This window comes from Eimeria tenella, genomic scaffold (assembly GCF_000499545.2).
Source record: "Eimeria tenella Houghton genomic scaffold, Eth_scaff89, whole genome shotgun sequence".
Taxonomy (NCBI): domain Eukaryota; phylum Apicomplexa; class Conoidasida; order Eucoccidiorida; family Eimeriidae; genus Eimeria; species Eimeria tenella.
In genome coordinates, this window is record NW_013543464.1 from 99,360 (window position 1) to 112,992 (window position 13,633).

General features: G+C 49.8%; 2 protein-coding genes across 2 annotated transcripts; both read left to right on the forward strand.

Annotated features, from left to right (window-relative positions):
* Positions 1-4,991: 4,991 nt before the first annotated feature.
* On the forward strand, positions 4,992-6,359 carry ETH_00033125 (uncharacterized protein; the record flags this gene model as incomplete). The annotated part of the gene is made up of 1 exon (XM_013378486.1): positions 4,992-6,359. One exon carries the CDS (start codon positions 4,992-4,994, stop codon positions 6,357-6,359), a length of 1,368 nt encoding a protein of 455 aa, XP_013233940.1.
* A 1,498-nt stretch (positions 6,360-7,857) lies between these two features.
* On the forward strand, positions 7,858-13,220 carry ETH_00033130 (exosome component 10, putative; the record flags this gene model as incomplete). The annotated part of the gene is made up of 12 exons (XM_013378487.1): positions 7,858-9,001; positions 9,203-9,313; positions 9,514-9,743; positions 10,173-10,327; positions 10,510-10,611; positions 10,798-10,855; positions 11,041-11,193; positions 11,440-11,538; positions 11,758-11,850; positions 11,979-12,453; positions 12,600-12,637; positions 12,735-13,220. The coding sequence occupies 12 exons, from the start codon at positions 7,858-7,860 to the stop codon at positions 13,218-13,220; spliced, it is 3,144 nt and encodes a 1,047-aa protein (XP_013233941.1).
* Between the last annotated feature and the right edge of the window lie 413 nt (positions 13,221-13,633).

The window sequence follows — 13,633 nt, forward strand, 5'->3', positions numbered from 1 at the left end:
AGGGGTAGTTTACCAATGGGAGTGCTGCACATGAGTGATGCAGGGGACCCCAAGTTCTCAGTGTAACACGAAAGCATAGAATAATACAGCAGGAGGCACAACTCCGCTCTGTCTTTCCTCACACGGTAGTGGGTGTTACTCCGCTGTAGTCACAACTACCTAACATTCCGACATCACTACGGGAATCTCAGGACTATAAGCAGCTCGATTTGGATTAAAATGCGCTCACACACTGGATCCTAATGACAGTAACTTTGTTCCTTTGGTGTGGCAGCCAACACTGGAGGTGTACTGAGCGTAAGAGCCTGTGGAACTCAGCACACGTACTGCGAAAAATCAGTGAGCTGCTGTGGAAAACAACAGCTTTCAAGAACGGAATGGTGTTGGGAAAGACCTCACCAGGAACAAGTGGGAGAGGAAGGACGCCTCACACAAAACCAAACCTCAACGCAAGGCGGCTTCTTGTTGTTCAGGGACGCCAAAGGTGTTCAAAAAACGGTGAGAAAGACCAAAGACACACTCAGGGCCGTCTAATGCTACCAGAAGCCCTGAGAATTGTGTGTAGTAAATGCACTTGGAGTGGGGGACTCCTTTTTCTATGTGTGTTAATACAATGCGTGCATTTACACAGAGCGGTATCCAACATGGGGGAAGATTCACCTCTCTCTGCTCACTCCCCCAACACTCAGCAAACTATTTCCCTGTTTTTGCCCTCATGGAAGGTATCCTTCACAGCAAGAGAACGACGCTGCGCGGCGACGTCATGCGTCGTCTGCCTCGCCATTTACATTGTTTGAGAACGGCTGCTGCAGTTCCTACACTCATCCGGCCTTTCATCCTCTCTAACTCTAAACGGTGTCTCATCATCTATCAAACTGAGGGCATTATTCTTAAAGGCACACTACTGACACCAGAACATCGGCTCAAGTGTAGTTACTACGACGCCAGCCAGGCGACTGCGGGCTCCGTTTTAGTCCGCAGCACTACAATGTAGCCCAAAAATGACCTTCAGAGTAATACATTTCATAACATATACATTGACATACTAAATAGAGGCCGCAAACACTCAAAGGGACTAGAGACTCTGATGACGAAGCCTGGTGTGTTCTGTACCTATGTACACGGCTTCGAGCTAGCAAGAGGAAATAAAGCTACAATTCTGGAAGGCATTTGGTTGTGTACATTTAGCATATCCCTGTTCCGCAGGAGCATTGCTAGCGAGCTCATTCCAAACGTTTGATGCTGGTGTCCCCCAAGTGCAAAAAAGGTAAAATTCTCACGAATTGTGCTGATGGGCTGTAAAAGTATGATCCAGGAGCAGCCTCTATATTGTAGTGAGCCAAACTCAGCTCGGCTCTTATGTGTCTTTCCTGGTTTGGCTACATGAACTCAGGTCTATCATTAAACAACCAATAATCGACGCAACATTACTATGTGCATTTTTGTTGGGGTACACCTGTCTTCCTTGGATGTTTCTCGGATGCTTCTCCCTCATTGTTAGGGCATGCACGTCACGGGCCTGCTGTTTCGCTGTTAGCACTGCACAGTGGTTGCATATCGTTTGCGTGGTACCTACAAGGCACACAGCTAAGCCAAGCTCAGGTTGCTCATAAAAGAGCTACGTCGTGAGGCTCAAGCTAACGCGGCATACCTACCACGTGCAGCAGAAGTACGTAAGAAGCGTCAAGGACGATTCTCCCACGCAGCAGAGAAATGTTATCTGACCCGCATAGCCCAGCCCAGCAACCCAGATACGGCCTACCCATAAGACGATGATGGAAAGGCAGAGCCGCCTTGGACCACCGCCGCGCACAACTAGATACGGCAGGACGGAGCTCAGAAATTGCCTCTGTAGATACAAGAACTGCTAAAATAGGACACAGCAGTGTTCCTTGGAAGTTAACCTGCAAGGCTGCCACCAAAACACCCGCTTAGCCAACACATGCTATTTGTGGCAGGCTGGCTTGCGACAAAGACCCCATGTCCATTAACTACTATGCATAGAAATGGCTTCACGATTGCTTCCAACTCTCCCTCTACCCCTATTCACACTATTGTAGAAATGCTGGGTGAAGCTACGAAATTTTATACGCTAAATGTCAGAGTTGGCCCTCCTCCAGTTTGTATGGCCATACTAAACCGGCAGAAGACCGTATTTCTCCAAGGTGTCAAGGGAATTCCCTCTACCTTCCAAGCTACTTCTCTCCATCCTTTGCTTCGCCAGGGTGTCACTATCGTGGCAATGTTCCGATCAATAACTTTGATTTCCTCACACATGTTATACCTCTGCAGCAGCTTCTCAGTATTCCGCTCAATCATCGATTCTATCTCACGCATCGCAGTTGCAAGTTTTTTAAAGAGTCCACATGTCTCCGTTCTACCATGAGCTCACAAGATGCCTAGCTTGCAGCCAAGGAGGCCCCTATTCGGGCGTGGCCAGAGCTAATAAATAATGAAGAAAAAGTACAGTATTTTCTCGGTACTGCTAGCTACTACCGCACGTTCGTGTGTTCTGACTTTGTCGACACCGCACGCGGGCTGCCGCTGATTCTGAGATCAACAGGGCGCGCGCGACTCTCTGTTGATCTCAGAATCAGCGGCAGCCATCTCTACCGAATAGGAATTAGAACACATGCTCTACGACGTCTTTAGGAGTATTTAATCAACTGGATGACCATGCATGTTCGTAATACCACTAAGCGCCCCAAATTGTACACCTTTGCATCAGGTTATCCAAAGAAGGCGGTTCTCGAGCAGTGCGCGAACCAATCGGCTTTGTCGGCCACGTCATGAATCCTGTTCAGCAGAATTATGCGAATTGCAAAGAACAGATTGTTGCCTGTTTCATTCCCCCGAACGGTTCGTTTTTACTTTCTCATGACGCGAAGATTACGGCCTGTAGGGATCACGGGACTCTCTTGCACTAACAGCAACTCAGAGGGATGAAGCCTCCACGGGGTCAAAATGGTTGCTGGTGCATTTTATAGCAGGATTTTAAGAATTTACAATCACATACATGCACAATATACATAAGTTGGTGGTAGTTGGGCTGTCTCAACTCCCTCCCAACTGCCTTGGGGTCTGAACCAGGTAGACTACAGAGGGGTCGCAAGAATTTGTCTTCGTGCACGAAGTTGGACCATCATGAGCTGTTTCCACGAACGAGTCTTCAAACTCTAACGTCCCACGCTTCACAACTGTTCCACACTCGTCTTTTGCTCGCGAGATTTTCCGTTCACCAGCACTACAGCCTCTTGCAACGCGTGCTTCAACAAACACGTCGTCAATGGGGCTCCATTTCTACATGCGCATGCGTCTCTTCTTATGAATAATGCCACGTCTTTTTCGAACCTTGCATTGCTGCAATGAATAACTAGCATATAATAAAGTGTTAATATTATTAATTAATAGACGGACCTTTTAAGTGTTAATATTATTAATTAATAGACGGACCTTTTTCCAGGAGAACATTCTATCATTACACCTTTCATGCAGGTTGGAGTTTCTCCTGAGCCAGGATCAAACTCATTTAATACAAAAAAAATATTTTATCGGAAGTAATTTTGAGAAGGTTTTGTGACGCCGCTCTGTCAAGCTTCTGCTCACTGAAGAAAAAAATCGAAATTTGTCTTGTGGTAAGAAAAGAATTACCTCCCGTGGACTTCACTGCTTCCCTTTCCTCCCTTCCTTATGCAGTACACTCCTTGCATTTGTGTCAAACATTAATACGGCGCTGCTTTACAGCTAACCTGGCAGCCGCAGCTGGGCGTCAGCTGCGCAAAGGGGAGAGAAGCGTGTGATGATCATGAAGACGCACACACAGACCTCATTGTAATGGTGCGCTGCTGGCGGGCCTTGTGTTCCCATGTACAGAGGGATCAAAAGCTCTCTAGACACTCAAAAGAGGAGAGATCCGCTCAGTGTAGCTTAATTTCAACTGTTCCCGCCGATACGGCAGCTAGTTTCATGGCTATATGGGCGCCTGAGCCTCTAGCGGCATGACCACATCCTCGTTATGCTGCAACCGCTGGGACTTACCAGGATCAAAAATCGGCTGAGAATATGGGTTGTCCATTGCGTTATTCGCTGCCGGCGCCTATTCATTTTCCCATCAATTTGTCAAAATTTGGGTGACTTCGCTGCTTAGCTGCACCTAGGCTAGGGAACTCTCTACACTAAAATATTAGGACCTACGAATGGGACCCCGCAATACAGATCCAAATTTAATATACATTGAGGAACCCACCATAAACCCTCATCACACATGACCCGTTCTCATTGCGCACCAGCATGCGCAGGTGAATTCAATTCAGATCGTCCAAAGAATTTACGAGAGCTTCAGGCACCCTGGTTTTACGCGTTTTAAGAAAAAAATTAAAGTTTGACGTGCCCTACCAGACAGAATCAAGCCCTGCAAGAAAAACACGGCAAACAATGGGCTAATTAATGAGAAGCTGCGGTTCCGCGTCGGCTGTGCGCCGATTGAGGCTAGGACGACCCCCCGAGAAGGGAAATAGCACGAAACTTGTATTTCTGCCTGATCGACACCCATTTCTATGTATTTGTATCAAAAGGAAAACTGAATACCAATCGAATCGCTCGGCAGAAGCCAGTTAGTGGATCGGATCCTTTCCCGAACAGTCCCCGCCGCCATGCGGTGTCGCGGGTGTTCTTTTGTTAACACGAGCAGGAAGCCCCCTGACCTTCTCCTTGCATCACACCTAAACCAATGATACTGAATCCCAGGACTTATTAAATTTAGTTCCGAGCCTGAGGTGTTTGTGGTTTAGTGTGTGTTCGCCCGTTTGGGTCGTAATTTATAGACACACGAACGGCACATGAGCAACCAAAGAAATTCGCTGTCTTTTTTAAGTTTCATTTCAAGGACATCATAATCCGCCATTTTGTTCACCCCCGCTTCATAAAGCAGGTGCTGCAATCGAGGGCGGGACATCATCTCCGTTCTAGCGCAGCACATTAGTACAGGCCAGATGTACGAGGCAGTAGAGGAGCGAGAAGCTCGCGAGACGGAGGCGCACACAGCTGTAAGAAGTGCTTCCCAAGCGAAAGAAGAACAGTCCGTACACGCTGGTCAAACTGATGCTGTGTCTGAAACACAGGATTGCTGCGACCTCCCTCCTCTGCCTGGTGCCTCCATCCGCGATGCTCTCGCGGATATAGAGGAGCAGCAGCTAGGCCTAACGGACGCAACATCTTTAGGGACAAGGAACCAAACAAATGAAAGTGAAGCTCCCAGAAAAAAGCCGAAAAGAAGGGCCCTCATATGGGGCGCTTCATTTGTGGTTGTGTTTCTGGCAGTGCTCACTATTGCCAGCCGACGAGCCCTTAAGAGGACGGCCCAACTCAAAGGCCCGCTCCTAACGTCGAACCCTGAAGAGGTGAAAATGTTCGAAGAGGCGCTGCAGGATCAGGTTGAAGGTTTCAAGCGGCTATGGGAAACAGCTTCTCCCGCCGCGAGGCAATCATTTCACGCTCATTACACTCCTAAAGTGCAGGGGTCGTCTCCGAGCACGAGCCCTTTGAATTTATTTGAGCGCCAAGTGTCTTGGCTGCTTCTAAAGAACCGACCAGGCAAGCGGGCGACACCAGAACAGCAAGGGCAGTACGCGCAGATGCTACGAATTGCGTGGGTGGTCATAAAAGCAGCGGAGACTCGTCTTGTGTGTCTAAAGCAACTTGAAGAATTCTTAGCTAAGGCGCATAGGAGCGAGGAAAGCCGCCTCAGTGTACGAAACCCGTTTTTCCCTGGAGGAACCTGGACAACTTCGGGCGGCGGGCTCTTGAGTTTCAGGGGCTTCATGAATCTGCTTGAACCAGAGACGGCAGCCAATGCAGGTTGCGGAGAAGCGTCTGCTACAGATGAAGCAGTACCGAGGGCCCTGGCTCACTCTCTGGCAAACTCAATCCAAATGCATGAGCTCCAGTTGGAGCTGGATGCAAAAGTGCGTAGTGTTTTTCACGAGCTCTTACTTATCACGGGCACAGCATTGCCGTGCGGTCCCCAGAGGCCCATTGAGGAGCTTGCTAAGACCGGTGCGCTCTTTTCAGAGCAGCGGAGGCCGTTCTTCCCTGTTTCTTTTTTCGCGTCTTTGCTCTCGAGCTTCAGCCGGATACACAAGGCACAAGAAATCCCAGAAGAAATCATATCCACCTGGATGTACCAATGGACATATGAGGGAGTTACACAAAGACTGACAGAATTAGAAGACCTCATACGCGAGAATGCTTCAGCTACTGCTTCTGTCAAAAAAACACTTGTGAATCGCTGGGTACTTCTTGGAACAGAAGAAGCAAACGATTCCACAGATTTCGCTTGTCTTGCATTTTCACTCCTGTAATAAAACGCTAAAATGCGCCCTAGAGCCTGAATTATACTTCGTACAAGCACGTCCTCTAGTCAGGCCTTTTTCTGTTACCGTACTCCGTCGCGGAGAATTCAGCGTTTGGCTTGCCCGGCTCACTGCCTCATGCCCTCTCTTGGCGCGTCCTCGCTGTGCTTATACAGGCAGCGTGCCATTCTGAAAAGGTTTGCTCCTCAGGGAGATACCTCAAGGAGACAGTTTATAAAAACTTGCACCATGGCGCACATATTTAGAGGGCGCTGAAGCTTATTCTGTGTTTCGGCATGCTTTGCAACTGAATTCGCCTAAAATTCCATGTTTGGCACAGCATTTGCTGTCATGTAAGGGGAAGTGATTTCCCCGTTGTCCGTGGAGCCAGTCATCGGAGCATTACAACTATAGTTTCTTTAGTGCCATTGTCTCACACGCACGCACAGATACAGTGAGTTGCTCGAAAATGAAGAGGTAGGTCAAACGTGCCTGTTGGATAGAGAAAAACGCCCGCGCTGTCGAGCACCACGGACCTGCTTTTACTCCAAGAATACGTCGGAGACGCCGAGCCGCTCACTTATATTGGGTACTCCTAAGCCTGATAAATTTGGGGAGCTGGAAGCTTGAGCTTACTCATAGACTCCTCTCCCCGCCGTTCGCTCCTTGTGCGTCTAATGACAGCATGAACGTATGCATGATCGCCGAACAGTCACCGGACAAATCTGGCTCTGCACTGTGTCTAAAAAAGTAGAATGAGGGACAGGAAAAGCGCCAGACGCACTGGGAAGCAACAGGAAGCTTCAGGGAAATCGACGCAATATCCTGTGCAACTGTCATAGCGCGCTTCTACTCTGGCAGCCCGTCGTAGTGGCCTAAAAATGTCATGCCTCATCTGGAGGAAAGTCTAAATATTTGCTTGCTGAATTTCTGCTGGGTTCGTCAGCCTGAAGAATAGAGCCTAAGGTCGTCATAGGTCACTCGCCAACGATCACGGCAATATGCGAGTCCTCTCTCGCGTCCACAGTCATACAGCGCTCGAACAAGATATTTGAGTATTTGGATGCATTTAAACGTAATTTGATGGCTCGCCTTTTGTTTTCGTGCGCAAACACAAACGAGGAAACCTGCTCGGCGCTAGCCGCCTCACAGCCCCAAATTGCATGTGCTGGAAACCTAATTGTGCGTCTTTTCGAGATCTGCCATTCTCTACTGTTCTTCTTTATATATTTGTTCCTCCCAACTGGGCGTATGGCAACCCAAGGGCTATGCAGGAGTCATTAGTGAAACTTTGAAGGAGTGGGCGCCCGGGGGCCCTTGGAGGCTTCAATTTTTTAGAAACATGCTCCTGTCTTCTTTTGTTTCATTTGCATATGTTTTTCAATTGCCTTTGTTTCCATATTTTACCGAGAAGAGGTGCAGCAAGAGCCTCCTGCCGTCCCACTCTGGGGGGCCCCACACCCAACTGCGTACAGAGTTGGGGGGACAGTCATAGCGTATTCCCACAATGAACTTCTGTCTTTCCACTGTAGATGCGTACCTTTGTCAGAGGACGGAGGCGCTGCTTCATGACTCAAGGGGGAGCCAGGACCCACAAAGCTCAGAAGCTGCTGCAGAAGCAGCAGCAGTGGAAGTAGATCCAACTAACGATGCTACTCCACGCCCGAACAGCCTCAAGAGCTTGCTGCACCAGGTAGCGGGTGTAGCTGCTGCTGCGCAGAGAATCCCTGGGGGTGATGACTACACCATCAGAACATCGACAAGCAGCAGCGCGCGAAAAGCAGCAGAGGCAGCAGCAGCAGACACCCTCAAAATCCTCTTAGATATCGCTGTAGGCTGCTCAGGAAAAAGTTCCAATGTTAGTGTACTGAAGAAGGCGGAGGAGCTTCACCGTTTACTAGCTGGGCCTTCCGACTCGACAAACAACACCGGTAAAGGCAGCAGCACTAGCAACAGCATACTGCTGCAGGAGCACGGGCAGCAAATTCACGAAGGTGTTGGTGTTGGGATCCAGGGTTTATTGGATGAGCTGCTTGAGGCAGTTGATCTGTGTTTGGAGGCACATAGACGCAGTCCCCAAACGAGAATTCGTGCGCAGCTGCCTTCACAGCAACACGGAGGGGAGCCAGCGAAGCGGCAGCAGGAGCAGCTGCAGCAACAGCAGACACGAGAGACCGCAGAGGCAAATGATAAATGTGCAGTGCTGGGACGTGATGGACGCGTTATAAGTCTGCCTTCCATTTTCTCGGCGCTGGAGGGCCGCCCTCAGAGTCAGTGGGCATACCTTATCAACAACGACAGCAGAAGATTTGTGCCTCGCCTTCACCAGAAGCCCCACAAAAAGTACCCTTTGACTCCAGCTACAGTGGATGCTCAGAAGGAGAGAGCTGTTTGGCTGGAGAGGCGGAGGGACTTGCTGGAGGACACGGTTTCCACTGCTGCTGCTGCTGAGACTGCATCGGGCCAGCAGAAGCAGCAGCTGCTGGAGCAGCTCAGGCAGCATGAGGAGGATCTGATAAGTCTTCAGAAAGAAGAAGATGAGGCGCAAAGCGCAGAAAGCACTGAGCCATTGCCTCATCCGTATGAGGGCGAACTGAAAGATCTAGTGTGGCTTGCAGAGGGAGACAAGCAACAGTCGGGTGTATATTCAGGTGTGTTGACGTTTTTCTTAAATATCAGAGATAGGATGCTTTAACAGTTCTCCTGTTGTTGGAGCTGCTGCGGAAAGCACTTCGTATTCAGGCGCCTCATAAGGCGAAGACGCCACCTGCAGCAACACTGGGCTGACAGTAAATTGCCAATTTGGTGTTCTCCATGCGCTTTGCTTGACTGCTTTTGTTTCTTCTAAATAGAGCTTTTCACTTTGAAAGAGGCTACCCTACCTTCACCTGTCGAGGAAACTCCGTTGGTTTTCGTAGAAACGCCACAGCAACTTCGGGAGATGCTAGACGAGCTTTGTAGCGGTAAGCTGTAGCGTTATCGTCTGTAAGATGCTGCAGCTGCCGTTCATGAATTTATAGGCTGTTTGTTTTGTTGTGCCTGTCTTGCGCATATTCCTTTGGCAGACGTGTTGCAGCCGTTGTTGTAGGAGGCTGTTTGCGTCTAGTCCCTTGTGCCCATCATATTGTTGCTGGTGTTGTGCCAATGCGATTTTGGTTCTTAGGGCGCCATAAAGTGGTAGCCATTGACACGGAACACCACTCCTACGAGAGCTACAAAGGTTTTATCTGTTTGATTCAGCTTTCCACATGCGGCAGCGCAGGGGCGGCTAAGGATTTCCTTGTCGACCCATTTTCTCTCTTTGTTCACTTGACTGCCTTAAATGAGCTCACCGCGAACCCCAAAATTCTCAAAATCCTTCACGGCTCAGCAAGTGACGTCATATGGCTGCAGGTGCATCCAGCTTCCCACTATTTTTTAAAGCGAGTTACACAGGTCGCTTTTAAGCGTTGTCTGCGTAATTTTTGGCTACCCGTCCTGCACCGCAGCGCTCCCACCATTTTGTCGAACCTGTCGGCATCTGCGGTGGAGAAATCTTCTGTTCTCATGACATTGCCGTGGCTTGACCCTGATGACCATTTCCCTTCATATGCCCCGTGCCTGCTGTGCTGGTGTTCCTGTGTATCTTTGCTTCATAGACATGCGGCACTGCAACCTCTGCCGCTTTGGCGGACGCGTGCCTAATTACATTTCCCGTGCGCATTGTCGTGCAGGCTTTCCTGCCCTTTGTGCATGCTAAATGCTCTGTGCATGCTAAATTGCCTTTTTTCTATCTGTTATGCGGAGGCTTTGACTCTTCTCGTCACCTTATGTTTGTCACAGCGTGACTTTTCCGTTTACTTGGTTAACGTATTCGACACGGCCGTGGCAGCTAGGACTTTGGCTATCCCTGGTGGAGCTTCCCTCGCAAATCTTCTAAGCTTTTACTTAAAGAAGCAGAAGGACAGGAAAATGCAACTAGCGGACTGGAGAGTCAGGTGCGTCCTACGTCTCGACGCTTGTATTCAAATCAAGCACTCCCTGTAGTGCTCAGGCCGTCCTATTACGTATGCAGTGAATCCTACTGTTGCTCCTGCCCGGAGTCACGTTTTGCCTGACATTTCCCTGTGCAGCTGTGGAGTTCGTGTTTTTTTCTGCTTCGGCTCTCTTTGCTGTCCAGGCCTCTTACCAAGGAAATGAAGAGCTACGGCCGATCGGACACACACTATCTGCCTTACATTTACCAGTGCATGCAGAACCAACTTCTCACCAGGGACGACCAGTACGTGCAGCCGCTGCGTGTGTTTCTGCTAGTCGTGTTGTTAGCAAGGTAGAAGACAGTAGCGTCAAGATCTTGTCACAGATTCCGAGGTCGAATGGCCGCACTTTACTTCATATTTGGTCGTTCCTTCGAAGTCGTCAATGTGAATACTTGCTAGTGCGACTGCTGCTGCGAGCGCTGTTGCAGGACGGGAATGTTCAATCTGAGCTGCATAACGCCTGCGGAGCTAGGCACCCCCACAGGAGTATGTCCCATAAGCACCTTAAATGACAGGCCACTGCATGGTGCTATTGGTGTTGCTGGATTCTGCAGCAACATCAAAGTTGACAAGCTCCAGAATTAGCTGCAGCGTCGCATGAAAGCAGCACGATTAACAGCACCAGCAGCATGCCGCTTCCTTCATTGTCGTATGCATGCCTCTACATGCAGTCAGGCAAGGCTGCAGTGCTGGGGGTGATGGAACGCAGTAGAGATATCTGTCTCTCCCTGTACACCGAGGGACCGTTTGATGGGGAGAAGGAAGCAACTCAGCTCCTCAAGAGGAACAACGTCGCACTTGCACCTTTATCATTTGCGGCGCTCGTAAGGCTTGCTGATTCTTCTATTTGCATTGCTGTTATTGCTACTCGCCCCGTTGCAAATCCATCATTGACGTGTGTGGCTAGCTTTCGACTGCACGCGGCACCCCGCTTGTGCTTATTTCTGGGACATATTCGTTGGTGGCGCAGGACTGCATCATTGGAGTATTTCTGCTGCTTGTGCCATCATGCTCTTGCTGCCGTTGCTGAACTTTATGTACATTGGTTCGACCATCTTTTTTCTCTGCAGAAGGGACTTCTCGCTTGGAGAGATTCTGTTGCCCGGAAAAGGGACGTCAGCCCCCACGCAGTCCTCGCAAATGCTTGTATCTTGCTTTTGGCGCAAAGAGTGAGGAGTTATTTTAAAAAGGGCATCAAAGCACTGACAACGGTTACCACTACGGTAGTGGCTGCTTGCGTCGCAGTACAAATACATTGGCGCCAGCTGCTGTCCCCAACGCCAATTTTATTTGTTGCTTCCGTGGCTAGACCTTCTTTTGTGTTCTTGCATTTAGTGTTCCCCTAATAGTAATCACTGGCTTTGTTCTGATTGTTGGTGCTGCTGCAGAGACCGCTAGATCACATGCAGCTTCGAAGCGCCATCCGCCCAACACCGCCGGCTGTCCGCCGGTACAGCGGGGAGATTTTGAAAGCCATTCATGTAGGCTGCCATCTGTAATTTGAGTACCTAGCTCCTTCAGTTTCTAATTTTAGTCGTATTGCTGCATGGCGCATGAAAAGCGTTGAGGCATTGTGCTGTTATTGCTGCTCTCGAAAATGTCTCCACAGGACGGTCTACAGAAAGCAGCAACGCAACCACCTCCTCCATTAGACGCTCAGCAGGAAGCTAAATCGGAGAGCAAGCAGCGACAGACTCAGCCGCAGGAGCAGAAACAACCAGATCAGCCAGAGCCGTTGCTCGACGATACGGATGATTTGCTGCCATCTGCGGAAGTGCTTAGAAATGCTGTGACTGCACAGCAGCAACTGCTTGCCGCACTTGAAACACCGGAGCACTCTGTGGACGTACCAGCAGGAGCCTCCGATAATCAGGCAGAGCCCAATGCCTTCGACAAAAAGAATAGCAGTAGCTCGCCTGGCAGCAGCAGTAGTAGTGACACCAACGCTAGCAGCCTTCAGCAACAGCAGCAGTCGCCTGTGCAAATAGGAGGCCTCTTCCGGATCGGCTCGACTGGCCCCAAACCTTCAGTGGTAGTTAGGATCTCCTCGGATGTCTTATCTTGTCATATGGAGAACTACTTCAGTAAGTGGCTTCCGCTGTTGCCGTTGCTGTTGCTCTTGCCACTCTACTTTGTGCTTCTGCTACAGTAGATTCTAGCTCTTGCTCTCGCGTGCTCATCTCCTTTATGCTCTTGGTGTGGATGCTGCTTTCTCCAAATGGCTCTGCAGGTTCAGTATCGTCGGACATACCGGTGCAATCTGCCAGTGTGAGTGAGGAGCAGTTATGAACAGAAGCATCATCAAGTTAGGTTCAGCACGAAATGTGAACCACCGTTGTTGCTGCGTTTCAACTGGTTTTCTCAGGTCCGGAACGCATCACACAAAGCGCGGCAAGTCGCGCGTTGGGTATACAGGCAGTTGCAGCAAATGGAAATGGACAGACTGCTGCATTGTCAAGAAATGCCAAACGTCCAAGTACCAGAGCAGGTGGAGCAGAAACAGCATCATCAGGTTGATGAAGTCGTCAGCACAGGTCTTCATTTACTCCCTGCTCACCCGCCCCCGCCACCAGACCCAGAAATTGTGGCGGCAGCAGTAGAAGCGATAGGGATCCGTGGCTCTGCAGCGACCGTAGCTACAACCCCACCGGAGGCGCCTTCCACTTCACCCACTGAAGCCAAGGACGCCACTGTGGGGAATGTAAGCAAGAAAAGAGGGCATTCTGCAGAGGTTGAGGCCTCGATGGGTCTGCTCCCCGTAGCTCAACAGAAGTGGAAGAGGCGGAAGAAGCAGCGACAGCACCCTGCGAAGTTGCCACGGCCACTTGAAGCTACACAATTCGTTAATTAAATAGGCTACCTCGCTAATGTTGGCTTCGGCACAGCGGGCACTATCCTGGCTGCTGCTGCCACACGTCAGCTCTAGAGGGATGTGAAAAACTTAATAGAAGGCACGCCTTCTTTGTCTTATCCGATAGCACGGTGGTTCGATACGCAGCGCCTGTCTCAAGAGCTGACATCCACAAATGCGCACGATTAAGTTGTCAAACCAGAAGACGTAAGAATTTAGTGCAGGCGACAGCTTTACAGCCAAACATTAGCAGTCGACCCTCCACAAGCCCGCGTAGGCACACCAGGACAGAGCTCTTGGGCACCTATTTCCCAGCGGGCCCGAAGGCCAGCCTCTCGTCGGAGTTGAAAAACGTGAAGCCATACGACTATTACGCAGCAAAATATATTTCGACAAGCTTGTTGCTTTAGCAA